The sequence below is a fragment of the Pseudophryne corroboree genome, chromosome 1, assembly GCF_028390025.1.
Source record: "Pseudophryne corroboree isolate aPseCor3 chromosome 1, aPseCor3.hap2, whole genome shotgun sequence".
NCBI lineage: Eukaryota > Metazoa > Chordata > Amphibia > Anura > Myobatrachidae > Pseudophryne > Pseudophryne corroboree.
The window spans coordinates 673372968-673390259 of record NC_086444.1 but is presented as its reverse complement, the minus strand read 5'-3'; the positions used below and the strand labels follow the sequence as shown (position 1 = coordinate 673390259).

The 17292-nt window shown below is 47.3% G+C and overlaps 1 protein-coding gene across 1 annotated transcript in view; it reads left to right on the top strand.

Annotated features, from left to right (window-relative positions):
• Positions 1-17292, top strand: part of TMEM59L (transmembrane protein 59 like) — a 283368-nt gene that overhangs the window by 249886 nt on the left and 16190 nt on the right. The window contains exon 6 of the mRNA XM_063914725.1: positions 8477-8588. Within this exon, the coding sequence (XP_063770795.1) occupies positions 8477-8588 (112 nt within the window). The remainder of the gene's footprint in view (positions 1-8476; positions 8589-17292) is intronic.

Here is a 17292-nt window from a genome sequence, read left to right as displayed (position 1 = left end):
AGGCAGGGGATTTTTATGGGGATATTGGTTGGGATGTGGAAATTGCCTCAGATAATGGAGGGAAAGTCAGAAAAGAGGAAGTGAGGGAACCAGGAAGCAAAGTTGTCAAGGAACTTGGAGTCCCAGGCCCTATTTCAAAAATGATGTTGTTATGCAATATGTGTGTGTGTCACTGTCACTTACCACACATTTTCTCTCTGTCACTGATGATGCAGTCTGCTGCCAGTCAGTGTCACTTGAAGTCTTCTTCTTTCTTCCAGTAGTTCTTGATTGCTGCGCCTGCCTCATGGATAGGGAGGCTGTCTCCAGTAAGCACCAGTGGTGCTGCAGCTACTATGTCATACAAAGGGCTGTTACACCTCATTCAGTGGTACTAATGAGTTATAGTAGTTATACAAGTTTTTAACTACTACTTTTTTCTATTTGTTTTGGATTGTTATGTAGAGTAGTTGGTAGCACACCCCCTTCTGTTGCGAAACATTATTGCAGCAATATCCATAATCAGGGGTTGGCCGATTAGAACTAGTGCAGTAACTTCCCTTTCTCTAACGTCCTAAGTGGATGCTGGGGACTCCGTCAGGACCATGGGGAATAGCGGCTCCGCAGGAGACAGGGCACAAAAGTAAAAGCTTTAGGATCAGGTGGTGTGCACTGGCTCCTCCCCCTATGACCCTCCTCCAAGCCTCAGTTAGATTTTTGTGCCCGGCCGAGAAGGGTGCAATCTAGGTGGCTCTCCTAAAGAGCTGCTTAGAGTAAAAGTTTTGTTAGGTTTTTTATTTTCAGTGAGTCCTGCTGGCAACAGGCTCACTGCTACGAGGGACTTAGGGGAGAGAAGTGAACTCACCTGCGTGCAGGATGGATTGGCTTCTTAGGCTACTGGACACCATTAGCTCCAGAGGGAGTCGGAACACAGGTCTCACCCTGGGGTTCGTCCCGGAGCCGCGCCGCCGACCCCCTTGCAGATGCCGAAAAGTGAAGAGGTCCAGAAACCGGCGGCAGAAGACTCTTCAGTCTTCATAAGGTAGCGCACAGCACTGCAGCTGTGCGCCATTGTTGTCAGCACACTTCATAGCAGCGGTCACTGAGGGTGCGGGGCGCTGGGGGGGGCGCCCTGGGCAGCAATGATAGTACCTTATTCTGGCTAAAAATACATCACATATAGCCCCTGGGGGCTATATGGATGTATTTAACCCCTGCCAGGTCTCAGAAAAACGGGAGAAGAAGCCCGCCGAAAAGGGGGCGGGGCCTATTCTCCTCAGCACACAGCGCCATTTTCCCTCACAGATATGCTGGTGGGAAGGCTCCCAGGCTCTCCCCTGCACTGCACTACAGAAACAGGGTTAAAACAGAGAGGGGGGGCACTTATTTGGCGATATGTATATATATATTAAAATGCTATAAGGGAAAAACACTTATATAAAGGTTGTCCCTGTATAATTATAGCGTTTTTGGTGTGTGCTGGCAAACTCTCCCTCTGTCTCCCCAAAGGGCTAGTGGGGTCCTGTCCTCTATCAGAGCATTCCCTGTGTGTGTGCTGTGTGTCGGTACGTGTGTGTCGACATGTATGAGGACGATGTTGGTGAGGAGGCGGAGCAATTGCCTGAAATGGTGATGTCACTCTCTAGGGAGTCGACACCGGAATGGATGGCTTATTTAAGGAATTACGTGATAATGTCAACACGCTGCAAGGTCGGTTGACGACATGAGACGGCCGGCAAACAAATTAGTACCTGTCCAGGCGTCTCAAACACCGTCAGGGGCTGTAAAACGCTCATTTACCTCAGTCGGTCGACACAGACACGGACACTGACTCCAGTGTCGACGGTGAAGAAACAAACGTATTTTCCTTTAGGGCCACACGTTACATGTTAAGGGCAATGAAGGAGGTGTTACATATTTCTGATACTACAAGTACCACAAAGAAGGGTATTATGTGGGGTGTCAAAAAACTACCTGTAGTTTTTCCTGAATCAGATAAATGAAATGAAGTGTGTGATGATGAGTGGGTTTCCCCCGATAGAAAATTATTGGCGGTATACCCTTTCCCGCCAGAAACACCCTTTAGGGTGGATAAGGCGCTCACACGCTTATCAAAACAAGTGGCGGTACCGTCTCCAGATAGGGCCGCCCTCAAGGAGCCAGCTGAGAGGCTGGAAAATATCCTAAAAAGGTATATACACACATACTGGTGTTATACTGCGACCAGCGATCGCCTCAACCTGGATGTGCAGCGCTGGGGTGGCTTGGTCGGATTCCCTGACTGAAAATATTGATACCCTTGACAGGGACAGTATTTTATTGACTATAGAGCATTTAAAGGATGCATTTCTATATATGCTAGATGCACAGAGGGATATTTGCACTCTGGCATCAAGAGTAAGTGCGATGTCCATATCTGCCAGAAGATGTTTATGGACACGACAGTGGTCAGGTGATGCAGATTCCAAACGGCACATGGAAGTATTGCCGTATAAAGGGGAGGAGTTATTTGGGGTCGGTCCATCGGACCTGGTGGCCACGGCAACAGCTGGAAAATCCACCTTTTTTACCCCAAGTCACATCTCAGCAGAAAAAGACACCGTCTTTTCAGCCTCAGTCCTTTCGTCCCCATAAGGGCAAGCGGGCAAAAGGCCAGTCATATCTGCCCAGGGATAGAGGAAAGGGAAGAAGACTGCAGCAGGCAGCCCATTCCCAGGAACAGAGCCCTCCACCGCTTCTACTAAGTCCTCAGCATGACGCCGGGGCCGTACAAGCGGACTCAGGTGCGGTGGGGGGTCGTCTCAAGAGTTTCAGCGCGTAGTGGGCTCACTCGCAAGTGGACCACTGGATCCTACAAGTAGTATCCCAGGGGTACAGATTGGAAATTCGAGACGTCTCCCCCTCGCAGGCTCCTGATGTCTGTTTTACAAACGTCTTCCTCCGACAGGGAGGCAGTATTGGAAACAATTCACAAGCTGTATTCCCAGCAGGTGATAATCAAAGTACCCCTCCTACAACAAGGAAAGGGGTATTATTCCACACTATATTGTGGTACTGAAGCCGGACGGCTCGGTGAGACCTATTCTAAATGGATAATCTTTGAACACTTACATACAAAGGTTCAAATCAAGATGGAGTCACTCAGAGCAGTGATAGCGAACCAATAGGGTGTCCCTGGACATCAAGGTTGCTTACCTCCATGTCCCAAATTGCCCTTCTCACCAAGGGTACCTCAGGTTCGTGGTACGGAACTGTCACTATCAGTTTCAGACGCTGCCGTTTGGATTGTCCACGGCACCCCGGGTCTTTACCAAAGTAATGGCCGAAATGATGATTCTTCTTCAAAGAAAAGGCGTCTTAATTATCCCTTACTTGGACGATCTCCTGATAAGGGCAAGGTCCAGAGAACAGTTGGAAGTCGGAGTAGCACTATCTCAAGTAGTTCTACGACAGCACGGGTAGATTTTAAATATCCAAAATCGCAACCGTTTCCGACGACACGTCTGCTGTTCCTAGGGATGGTTCTGGACACAGTCCAGAAAAAGGTGTTTCTCCCGGAGGAGAAAGCCAGGGAGTTATCCGAGCTAGTCAGGAACCTCCTAAAACCAGGAAAAGTGTCAGTGCATCATTGCACAAGAGTCCTGGGAAAAATGGTGGCTTATTACGAAGCGATTCCATTCGGCAGATTCCACGCAAGAACTTTTCAGTGGGATCTGCTGGACAAATGGTCCGGATCGCATCTTCAGATGCATCAGCGGATAACCCTATCTCCAAGTACAAGGGTGTCTCTCCTGTGGTGGTTACAGAGTGCTCATCTTCTAGAGGGCCGCAGATTCGGCATTCAGGATTGGATGCTGGTGACCACGGAGGCCAGCCTGAGAGGCTGGGGAGCAGTCACACAAGGAAAAAATTTCCAGGGAGTGTGATCAAGTCTGGAGACTTTTCTCCACATAAATATACTGGAGCTAAGGGCAATTTACAATGCTCTAAGCTTAGCAAGACCTCTGCTTCAAGGTCAGCCGGTATTGATCCAGTGGGACAACAACACGGCAGTCGCCCACGTAAACAGACAGGGCGGCACAAGAAGCAGGAGGGCAATGGCAGAAACTGCAAGGATTTTTCGCTGGGCGGAAAATCATGTGATAGCACTGTCAGCAGTGTTCATTCCGGGAGTGGACAACTGGGAAGCAGACTTCCTCAGCACAACCTCCACCCGGGAGAGTGGGGACTTCATCGGGAAGTCTTCCACATGATTGTGAACCGTTGGGAAAGACCAAAGGTGGACATGATGGCGTCCCGCCTGAACAAAAAACTGGACAAGTATTGCGCCAGGTCAAAAGACCCTCAGGCAATAGCTGTGGACGTTCTGGTAACACCGTGGGTGTACCAGTCGGTGTATGTCTTACCTCCTCTGCTTCTCATACCCAAGGTATTGAGAATTATAAGACGTAGAGGAGTAAGAACTATACTCGTGGCTCCGGATTGGCCAAGAAGGACTTGGTACCCGGAACTTCAAGAGATGCTCACAGAGGACTCATGGCCTCTGCCGCTAAGAAGGGACTTGCTTCAGCAAGTACCATGTCTGTTCCAAGACTTACCGCGGCTGCGTTTGACGGCATGGCGGTTGAACGCCGGATCCTAAGGGAAAAAGGCATTCCGGAAGAGGTCATTCCTACCCTGGTCAAAGCCAGGAAGGAGGTGACCGCACAACATTATCACCACATGTGGCGAAAATATGTTGCGTAGTGTGAGGCCAGGAAGGCCCCACGAAGAAATTTCAACTCGGTCGTTTCCTGCATTTCCTGCAAACAGGAGTGTCTATGGGCCTCAAATTGGGGTCCATTAAGGTTCAAATTTCGGCCCTGTCGATTTTCTTCCAGAAAGAATTGGCTTCAGTTCCTGAAGTCCAGAAGTTTGTCAAGGGAGTACTGCATATACAACCCCCTTTTGTGCCTCCAGTGGCACTGTGGGATCTCAACGTAGTTCTGGGATTCCTCAAATCACATTGGTTTAAACCGCTCAAATCTGTGGATTTGAAATATTTCACAGGGAAAGTGACCATGCGGTTGGCCCTGGCCTCGGCCAGGCGAGTGTCAGAATTGGCGGCGTTTGTCTCGCAAAAGCCCATATCTGATTGTCCATTCGGACAGGGCAGAGCTGCGGACTCGTCCCCAGTTTCTCCCTTAGGTGGTGTCAGTGTTTCACCTGAACCAGTTTATTGTGGTACCTGCGGCTACTAGGGACTTGGAGGACTCCAAGTTGCTAGATGTTGTCAGGGCCCTGAAAATATAGTTTCCAGGACGACTGGAGTCAGGAAAACTGACTTGCTGTTATCCTGTATGCACCCTACAAACTGGGTGCTCTTGCTTCTAAGCAGACGATTGCTAGTTGGATGTGTAGTACAATTCAGCTTGCACATTCTGTGGCAGGCCTGCCACAGCCAAAATATGTAAATGCCCATTTCACAAGGAAGGTGGGCTCATCTTGGGCGGCTGCCCGAGGGCTCTCGGCTTTACAACTTTGCCGAGCTGATACTTGGTCAGGGGCACACCCTGACTGAGGAGGACCTGGAGTTCTCTCATTCGGTGCTGCAGAGTCATCCGCACTCTCCCGCCCGTTTGGGAGCTTTGGTATAATCCCCATGGTCCTGACGGAGTCCCCAGCATCCACTTAGGACGTTAGAGAAAATAAGAATTTACTTACCGATAATTCTATTTCTCGTAGTCCGTAGTGGATGCTGGGCGCCCATCCCAAGTGCGGATTGTCTGCAATACTTGTACATAGTTATTGTTACAAAAATCGGGTTATTATTGTTGTGAGCCATCTTTTCAGAGGCTCCGCTGTTATCATGCTGTTAACTGGGTTCAGATCACAGGTTGTACAGTGTGATTGGTGTGGCTGGTATGAGTCTTACCCGGGATTCAAAATCCTTCCTTATTGTGTACGCTCGTCCGGGCACAGTATCCTAACTGAGGCTTGGAGGAGGGTCATAGGGGGAGGAGCCAGTGCACACCACCTGATCCTAAAGCTTTTACTTTTGTGCCCTGTCTCCTGCGGAGCCGCTATTCCCCATGGTCCTGACGGAGTCCCCAGCATCCACTACGGACTACGAGAAATAGAATTATCGGTAAGTAAATTCTTATTTTTCTTTTCAAGTACTAATTATTTATGTCCACTGTATATAGCACCAAAACCAGTCTACATGCACTTATAAGCACTTATAATGCTGTTCCAATCCTAGTGAATATTTGAGTAGGATAGCCAAGCTAGGAGAGGGGGAGAGGCTTCACTGACCCAAAAACTGAAGTCTAGATTTTGCTGGCCTAGAATAAACAGCATGTAGTGTACATTAATCTGTAGTTCAAAAATGTTTTGTGTATTCTGTGATGGGAATAGTTTCCCCATAACCTCTACCAGACAGTTGCAAAATATTGTAGGCTATCTGTTAGGAAAATAATGTGGTTGGTAAGATTTTATTTGGTTCCAACTGTCCTGAAATATTGTTATAAAGACATACAGTACTTACCTAATTTCCTGGAAGTTACGGGTAGTCCCCCGCAACCCCAGAAGAGTTGGTACTTCTCTCGCATCCCAACCACATCCTAGGGAAGCAGACAGGATAGGCACATAATGCCTGGAATCGCAGGTCAAAATGGAGGGGGCGGGGCTAAAATCATTTGGACGCCTGCCCCCCGAAGTCCATTGCTGCTTCTTCTCTCTAGCCTTCTCCAAGAGAGGAGTATTAAAATGTAGACAGGTATGTATAACAAGCACCCAGTGTGACTTTTTTTGGAGGAGAATGTGGTTGACCCCTATTAACCTTGTGGCTTACCGCAGACTGCTGGTTCCCACTATAGACTTAAATGGGGATTTTTTTTCCCATTGAAGCGTATGGGCTCCACTTGTGTGATAGCTCATGAGCACTTTGCCAATCTACTACATAGCGCTCCCTGATTGGCTGGCGGGTCACCAAGTGACAGATGTCATGCGGAGGCCCACCATTCGGGAAAGGGGATCTATGTTGTAAGACATAGATCCCCTTATGTCCGCTTGATCACGATACTCGTTTTTGTTTTTTAACTCTTAGGATGCCTACTTGGACCAAAGAGGACTGATCTACACTGGATTTAGGTATTTACTTTTTACAGGTTCCCTATGGCTTTCTACTGAAGAAGAGAAACCAATCACACTACAGCGGAAGGCTAGTTTAGTATGTGTGAGTATATGTATGTGAGTGTGCAAGGATGTTTTATTAAAGCTGTACTTTCTAAGATGTATCCTGTCATGTCTTTATTGTAATATTTGTTTTACTAGTGGACCTACATGTACCAGCAGTCCCTTTAATGCTCCATGTGCTGGTACTTGTGGTTCTCCAAGTACCAGTATGCCAGGGAGGCTTGCAGGGACCTGTAGTTCCTCCAGTAAAGATAATATTAATTTAATTTTTACAGAAAATTGGACTATGAACTTGCCATCTACAGCCATGGGTTGGCGGACATAGCCTTGGGCTTCAGCCCACGGGTGGCGGGCATAGCCTCAGGCTTCAGCCTTGCCCCTTTGGTACCGGAGGGCGCTTTGGCAGACAAGATGTTCTTACATCTTGTCGATGTTTGTTCCTGCTTCTCCGCGGTAACAAAATGAAGCAGGAAGTGCTATCCATGCCGCTATAATACATCTCCAACCCAGACACCCAGGGATTCCTGGATCCCTTACAGCTGTCTCCCCACTCCGATCTCTCTTCTGGTTGGGAAGCTTTGTTGATAGCTCATGAAAGCTGATACCCATGTGTCACTGCCTGCACTGCATACTGTCCTGCTTGCATTCTGGCTGCCTGATCTGCTGCTGCACAAGAGGGAAAGCTAGTGATGTCAGTGTGCTCTGGCTAGGGAGCCCCCTTAATCTAGCTATGCCGCAGCTTTTTTCCCAATACAAGTTCCATTGTGCTTTATATAAATACTCAGTTACACACAATATTCAAGTGTCCCATATCATATTAATCAGCGTAGTCTTCTCATGCATCGTATTTAAATGAAAGACTCCCGACATTAGTAGAGTGACAAAGGGCCTGGCGCTCACTCACTCCAGGCATAACTCGCTGCGTGACAAGATTTATGAGGACACATTTGTACTAATTAATAAATTGTTCTTCCTGCTGAAGCGGATACAACACAGACATATGAAATTGAATTGAAAAGTGCAATCTGCCACTATATATGAAAAGATTGTGTCTATTTTGTAAGTCTATTAGAATGTCACAATTTTTTTTTCCTTAAGAAATACTTGCCTGCCTTTGATGACTTGCTAGGTAATTTGTACTGTTTATTGTTTTATTAATATTACAGGGGCAAGATCTGCATAACATATTCCTTAATCACACTGTAAATACTATATTTTATATAAAAATTCAGATGGCAAATGTATTTTATAACAGCATAGGTGTTATTTCATCAATATTCATTGCATATGTAGCAAGATAACTTCTTTGAACATTTTCTAGGTTTTCGAGACAAAATGGAGAAGAGTTCAGGAAAGGAATCCAAAGTGAAACACAAGTCATCTCATATGGAAGTTCCGCAGTCAGAGCATGATATTCTGGGTTGCATGTCCAAGTAAGGAAGAGAAGCAATTTAGTCACAAATACACACACACACACACACACACACACACACACCCCTCTCTCTCTCTCTCTTTCTCTCCATACTTTCCCATCTGCAGATTCTAGAACTTGAATACGATTGGGTACAGGAGGTCTACAGTGATAATGTCACAACTGACTTTGCATAGAGCATTTCACTGTGCAGTTGTTCTAACTTTAAACGTGCTTTTAAGTGGCCTGTTTAAAGTTATAACACTTGTACAGTTAAAATGCTGTATTTCAACTGTGTCATAATCCCGGTTCCAGCATACTGAATTGACATAATGCCTGATGAAATTGTCGTTGTTGACCTTGTAACCACATACCTTAAATAGTATGCTTACTAAATACGGTGGAATTTTGCCTACCAGAGCTATCAGGACACATTGTATGTATGCTTGTAGCTGTGTATATGTGGGTAAGATAACTTGCACTTTCAGAAAGAGGATGGCCAATCACAAGTTGTCAATTAAATCTGCTCTGCATGCTGGCCAAACAGACAAATCTGTGGGCTGAAGCAATTTGGGTCAGCAGTATCCACTAGCCTTGAAATACAGAGTAACATAGTTGGTGAGGTTGAAAAAAGACCAGTAGTCCATCGAGTTCAACCTGAATTATATTATATTACCTATTCTATTCTGGTTAAAGGCTGTATCCTCCCAGATATCTTTTTCCGTTAGAAATTTATCTAACCCATTTTTAAACGCATTGGGGGATATCCAATTAGCCCCGTTTTTTTACCGGGGCTAATTGTCCCGCCGGGGGCTAATTAGATAGCCGGCTTATCCGGCAGGCGAAGCAGAATCCCCGGAAACAGCCCGGTTTTCATCCGAAAACAGGTCTGTTTCACCCAAAAACACACAGGTTTCACTGAACCTGTGTGTTTTCGGGAGAAAGGGTTTTTTTTTTTTACACGCGATTTAACAGGATAGCCTGTAAAAAAAATCGGTGAAACATCGGAAAAATGTCAGATAAACGGCCATTTTTCGGACCCGATGTTTTAACGGGATAATTGGATATCCCCCATTGACTGAGTCCGCCATTACAACCTTCTCTGGCAGTGTATTCCATATTCGTATTGCCCTTACAGTGAAGAATTCCTTCCTGCGCTGAGTATGAAATTTCCTCTCTTCAAGCCTTAGTGGGTGTCCGCGCGTTTTGTGTAGAGGTCTCTTAATAAACAAATCACCTGATAGCTCCACATATTGCCGCTTTATATATTTGTAATACATGATGATTGACTTTGTGCTCTCATCTACCCATCGAGGTGGATTCAGTATGATAACCCGAGGTGGATTCAGTATGATATCTCAGTAGAAGACCGGCAGCGAGCACAGCATGTCCCCTCGCAGGCTTGCTGCGCTCGCCACGCTTTGGGCCCGGTGGCGTGGACTACCACCAGAGTGGGCATTCCGGGCTGCGTGCGGGGTTCCAACATCGGAATTTCATTGGGTGTTGGGATTCCGTCATTGGTGTACTGACTGCCGGGATCCCGGCAGCCAGCAACTTGATTGCCTCCCGTCGAGTCATCAACAAGCCTTCTCTTAGAATGAATGGCTACGTGAGTACACAGGTTGGACACAGTCTAAGATTTGAAAAAGAGCAACCAATTTTAAATCTTCATATCATGATTATCATTTAGTGGGGATGGTGTATCACCATTTCTCTATCGTCCTAGTGGATGCTGGGGTTCCTGAAAGGACCATGGGGAATAGCGGCTCCGCAGGAGACAGGGCACAAAAAGTAAAGCTTTACGATCAGGTGGTGTGTACTGGCTCCTCCCCCTATGACCCTCCTCCAAGCCTCAGTTAGATTTTTGTGCCCGGCCGAGAAGGGTGCAATCTAGGTGGCTCTCCTAAAGAGCTGCTTAGAAAAGTTTAGCTTAGGTTTTTTATTTTACAGTGAGTCCTGCTGGCAACAGGATCACTGCAACGAGGGACTTAGGGGAGAAGAAGTGAACTCACCTGCGTGCAGGATGGATTGGCTTCTTGGCTACTGGACATTAGCTCCAGAGGGACGATCACAGGTACAGCCTGGATGGTCACCGGAGCCTCGCCGCCGGCCCCCTTGCAGATGCTGAAACGAGAAGAGGTCCAGAATCGGCGGCAGAAGACTCCTCAGTCTTCTTAAGGTAGCGCACAGCACTGCAGCTGTGCGCCATTTTCCTCTCAGCACACTTCACGCGGCAGTCACTGAGGGTGCAGGGCGCTGGGAGGGGGGCGCCCTGGGAGGCAAATGAAAACCTTTTTTGGCTAAAAATACCTCACATATAGCCTCCGGGGGCTATATGGAGATATTTAACCCCTGCCAGAATCCACTAAAGAGCGGGAGACGAGCCCGCCGAAAAAGGTGCGGGGCCTATCTCCTCAGCACACAGCGCCATTTTCCTCACACAGCTCCGCTGGTCAGGAAGGCTCCCAGGCTCTCCCCTGCACTGCACTACAGAAACAGGGTAAAACAAGAGAGGGGGGGCAAAATTGTGGCAAAACTATATTATTAAAGCAGCTATACAGGGAGCACTTATTATAAGGCTATCCCTGTCATATATAGCGCTTTTGGTGTGTGCTGGCAAACTCTCCCTCTGTCTCCCCAAAGGGCTAGTGGGGTCCTGTCTTCGTTAAGAGCATTCCCTGTGTGTCTGCTGTGTGTCGGTACGTGTGTGTCGACATGTATGAGGACGATATTGGTGTGGAGGCGGAGCAATTGCCAAATATGGGGATGTCACCTCCTAGGGGGTCGACACCAGAATGGATGCCTTTTATTTATGGAATTACGGGATAGTGTCAACACGCTAAAGCAGTCGTTTGACGACATGAGACGGCCGGACAATCAATTAGTGCCTGTCCAGGCGCCTCAAACACCGTCAGGGGCTGTAAAACGCCCTTTGCCTCAGTCGGTCGACACAGACCCAGACACAGGCACTGATTCCAGTGGCGACGGTGACGAATCAACCGTATTTTCTAGTAGGGCCACACGTTATATGATTTTGGCAATGAAGGAGGCGTTACATATTGCTGATACTACAGGTACCACAAAACAGGGTATCATGTGGGGTGTGAAAAAACTACCTATAGTTTTTCCTGAATCAGATGAATTAAATGAGGTGTGTGATGAAGCGTGGGTTGCCCCCGATAAAAAAATGCTAATTTCAAAGAAGTTATTGGCTTTATACCCTTTCCCGCCAGAGGTTAGGGCGCGCTGGGAAACACCTCCTAGGGTGGACAAGGCGCTCACACGCTTATCTAAACAAGTGGCGTTACCCTCTCCTGAGACGGCCGCACTTAAAGATCCAGCAGATAGGAGGATGGAAAATATCCAAAAAAGTATATACACACATACAGGTGTTATACTACGACCAGCTATAGCGACAGCCTGGATGTGCAGTGCTGGGGTAGCTTGGTCAGAGTCCCTGATTGAAAATATTGATACCCTGGATAGGGACAATGTTTTACTGTCTTTAGAGCAAATAAAGGATGCATTTCTTTATATGCGTGATGCACAGAGGGATATCTGCACACTGGCATCACGGGTAAGTGCTATGTCCATTTCGGCCAGAAGAAGTTTATGGACGCGACAGTGGTCAGGCGATGCGGACTCAAAACGGCATATGGAAGTTTTGCCGTATAAAGGGGAGGAGTTATTTGGTGTCGGTCTATCGGATTTGGTGGCCACGGCTACAGCCGGGAAATCCACCTTTTTACCTCAAGTCACTCCCCAACAGAAAAAGACACCGACTTTTCAACCGCAGCCCTTTCGTTCCTTTAAAAACAAGAGAGCAAAGGGATATTCATATCTGCCACGAGGCAGAGGAAGGGGGAAGAGACAGCAACAGGCAGCTCCTTCCCAGGAACAGAAGCCCTCCCCCGCTTCTACAAAAGCCTCAGCATGACGCTGGGGCTTATCAAGCGGACTCGGGGGCGGTGGGGGGTCGTCTCAAGAATTTCAGCGCGCAGTGGGCTCACTCGCAGGTAGATCCCTGGATCCTGCAGATAATATCTCAGGGGTACAGGTTGGAACTAGAGACGGATCCACCTCGCCGTTTCCTGAAGTCTGCTTTACCAACGTCCCCCTCCGACAGGGTGACGGTCTTGGAAGCCATTCACAAGCTGTACTCTCAGCAGGTGATAGTCAAGGTACCCCTTTTACAACAAGGAAAGGGGTATTATTCCACTCTATTTGTGGTACCGAAGCCGGATGGCTCGGTAAGACCTATTCTAAATCTGAAATCTTTGAACCTGTACATAAAGAAGTTCAAGTTCAAGATGGAGTCACTCAGAGCAGTGATAGCGAACCTGGAAGAAGGGGACTTTATGGTATCCTTGGACATCAAGGATGCGTATCTCCACGTTCCAATTTACCCCTCACACCAGGGGTACCTCAGGTTCGTCGTACAGAACTGTCACTATCAGTTTCAGACGCTGCCGTTCGGATTGTCCACGGCACCTCGGGTCTTTACCAAGGTAATGGCCGAGATGATGATTCTTCTTCGAAGAAAAGGCGTATTAATTATCCCATACTTGGACGATCTCCTAATAAGGGCAAGGTCCAGAGAACAGCTAGAGATGGGATTAGCACTGTCTCAAGAAGTGCTAAAACAGCACGGGTGGATTCTGAATATTCCAAAATCCCAGTTAATTCCGACAACACGTCTGCTGTTCCTAGGGATGATTCTGGACACGGTTCAGAAAAAGGTTTTTCTCCCGGAGGAAAAAGCCAAGGAGTTATCCGAGCTTGTCAGGAACCTCATAAAACCAGGAAAGGTGTCTGTACATCAATGCACAAGAGTCCTGGGAAAAATGGTGGCTTCTTACGAAGCAATTCCATTCGGCAGATTCCACGCAAGAATTTTCCAGAGGGATCTGTTGGACAAATGGTCAGGGTCGCATCTTCAGATGCACCAGCGGATAACCCTGTCTCCAAGGACAAGGGTATCTCTTCTGTGGTGGTTGCAGAGTGCTCATCTATTGGAGGGCCGCAGATTCGGCATACAGGATTGGATCCTGGTGACCACGGACGCCAGCCTGAGAGGCTGGGGAGCAGTCACACAAGGAAGAAACTTCCAGGGCGTGTGGTCGAGCCTGGAAACGTCTCTTCACATAAACATTCTGGAACTAAGAGCAATCTACAATGCTCTAAGCCAGGCAGAACCTCTGCTTCAAGGAAAACCGGTGTTGATCCAGTCGGACAACATCACGGCAGTCGCCCATGTGAACAGACAGGGCGGCACAAGAAGCAGGAGTGCAATGGCAGAAGCTGCAAGGATTCTTCGCTGGGCAGAGAATCATGTGATAGCACTGTCAGCGGTGTTCATCCCGGGAGTGGACAACTGGGAAGCAGACTTCCTCAGCAGACACGACCTTCACCCGGGAGAGTGGGGACTTCATCCTGAAGTTTTCCACATGCTGGTAACCCGTTGGGAAAGACCAATGGTGGACATGATGGCGTCTCGCCTCAACAAAAAACTGGACAGGTATTGCGCCAGGTCAAGAGATCCGCAGGCAATAGCTGTGGACGCGCTGGTAACGCCTTGGGTGTACCAGTCGGTGTATGTGTTTCCTCCTCTGCCTCTCATACCAAAAGTATTGAGAATTATACGGCAAAGAGGCGTAAGAACGATACTAGTGGTTCCGGATTGGCCAAGAAGGACTTGGTACCCGGAACTTCAAGAGATGATCACGGAAGATCCGTGGCCTCTACCTCTGAGAAGGGACTTGCTTCAGCAGAGTCCCTGTCTGTTTCAAGACTTACCGCGGCTGCGTTTGACGGCATGGCGGTTGAACGCCGGATCCTAAAGGAAAAAGGCATGCTGGAAGAAGTCAGTCCTACTTTGATTAAAGCAAGGAAGGAAGTAACCGCGCAACATTATCACCGCATTTGGCGAAAATATGTTGCGTGGTGCGAGGATCGGAGTGCTCCGACGGAGGAATTTCAACTGGGTCGATTCCTACATTTCCTGCAATCAGGATTGTCTATGGGTCTCAAATTGGGATCTATTAAGGTTCAAATTTCGGCCCTGTCGATTTTCTTCCAAAAAGAATTGGCTTCAGTTCCTGAAGTCCAGACTTTTGTTAAGGGAGTGCTGCATATACAGCCCCCTGTGGTGCCTCCAGTGGCACCGTGGGATCTCAATGTTGTTTTGGACTTTCTCAAATCTCATTGGTTTGAACCACTAAAAACTGTGGATTTGAAATATCTCACATGGAAAGTGACCATGCTACTAGCCCTGGCTTCGGCCAGGAGAGTGTCAGAACTGGCAGCTTTATCTTACAAAAGCCCATATCTGATTTTCCATTCGGACAGGGCAGAACTGCGGACTCGTCCGCATTTTCTCCCTAAGGTGGTGTCAGCATTTCATCTGAACCAACCTATTGTAGTGCCTGCGGCTACAAGCGACTTGGAGGACTCCAAGTTGTTGGACGTTGTCAGAGCTTTAAAAATATACATTTCAAGGACAGCTGGAGTCAGGAAATCTGACTCGCTGTTTATACTATATGCTCCCAACAAGTTGGGCGCTCCTGCGTCTAAGCAGACTATTGCTCGCTGGATTTGTAGTACGATTCAGCTTGCACATTCTGTGGCAGGCCTGCCACAGCCAAAATCGGTAAAAGCCCACTCCACAAGGAAGGTGGGTTCTTCTTGGGCGGCTGCCCGAGGGGTCTCGGCATTACAACTCTGCCGAGCGGCTACGTGGTCGGGGGAGAACACGTTTGTAAAATTCTACAAATTTGATACCCTGGCTAAGGAGGACCTGGAGTTCTCTCATTCGGTGCTGCAGAGTCATCCGCACTCTCCCGCCCGTTTGGGAGCTTTGGTATAATCCCCATGGTCCTTTCAGGAACTCCAGCATCCACTAGGACGATAGAGAAAATAAGAATTTACTTACCGATAATTCTATTTCTCGGAGTCCGTAGTGGATGCTGGGCGCCCATCCCAAGTGCGGATTATCTGCATTACTTGTACATAGTTACAAAAATCGGGTTATTATTGTTGTGAGCCATCTTTTCAGAGGCTCCGCTGTTATCATACTGTTAACTGGGTTTAGATCACAGGTTGTACGGTGTGATTGGTGTGGCTGGTATGAGTCTTACCCGGGATTCATAAATCCTTCCTTATTGTGTACGCTCGTCCGGGCACAGTACCTAACTGAGGCTTGGAGGAGGGTCATAGGGGGAGGAGCCAGTACACACCACCTGATCGTAAAGCTTTACTTTTTGTGCCCTGTCTCCTGCGGAGGCGCTATTCCCCATGGTCCTTTCAGGAACCCCAGCATCCACTACGGACTCCGAGAAATAGAATTATCGGTAAGTAAATTCTTATTTTTACTGCTTGCTTATGATAATATGAATTTATAATTGTACTTAATATATGGGAGGTTTACCTTTTTTCTTTATTTGTAATTTTTGTTTTATATTAATTTACTTGTTTGTATTTGTATCTTTATGTTATATTTGACCAACTCTCTAGTATCCCACCCAATGATAAATTTAGATATAGGAAGAATAACCTTTTGCTACATAATGTAGGGGTGTAGCAAAATCTGTTTTCTTTTTTTCATTTAACTGAAGGACATAATAAGAAGTTTACCACACTAGAGGCATATAGCCGCACTTACAACACAAGAAGACTTCCGGGTAATTGAATTGGGTGTGGATCATAGGGTCGACAGTAACTAGGTCGACAGTCATTAGGTTGACCACTATTGGTCGACAGTGACTAGGTCGACACCTGAAATAGGTGGGTCGACATGAACAAGGTCTACATGGAAAAATGTCAACATGTGTTTTTCACATTTCGCTGTCTTTGTAAAGTGACCGGGAACCCCAATTAGTGCACTGTATCCCCTCACATGCTTTGGGCAAGGTTACTGTTCCCAATCGTAGTCCATGTGGATCGTAAAATATGAAAAAGTAAAAAAAAAAAAAATTATTTTTTTATAAACTCATGTCAACATTTTTCTCTGTCTACCTTGTCCATGTCGACCTAGTGACCATGCGACCTATAGGCCATGTCGACCTAATGCATGTCGACCAATAGTGGTTGACCTAATGAGTCTCGATCTAAGTGCAGTCGACCCAAAGACCGGATCACATTGAATTGACCCCTTAGTATTTTGTACTGTTTTTCAATACTTCACTGGGTGGCAACTTCATTCAAGCTAAGAACGCATTGTGGCCCTCATTCTGAGTTGTTCGTTCATTGCCGAATTTCGCTATATCTGCGATTATTCGCTTACTGCGCATGCGCAATGTTCGCAGAGCGCATGCGCTTAGTTATTTTACTCAAAAGTTAGGTATTTTACTCACGGCATTACGAGGATTTTTCTTCGTTCTGGTGATCAGAGTGTGATTGACAGGAAGTGGGTGTTTCTGGGCGGAAACTGGCCGTTTTATGGGTGTGTGTGAAAAAACGCTGCCAGTTCTGGGAAAAACGCGGGAGTGTCTGGAGAAACGGGGGAGTGTCTGGACGAACGCTGGGTGTGTTTGTGACGTCAAACCAGGAACTAAACTGACTGAACTGATCGCAGTGGCAGAGTAAGTCTGGAGCTACTCAGAAACTGCTAAGAAATTTCTATTCGCAATTTTGCGAATCTTTCGTTCGCAATTCTGCTATGCTAAGATACACTCCCAGAGGGCGGCGGCTTAGCGTGTGCAATGCTGCTAAAAGCAGCTAGCGAGCGA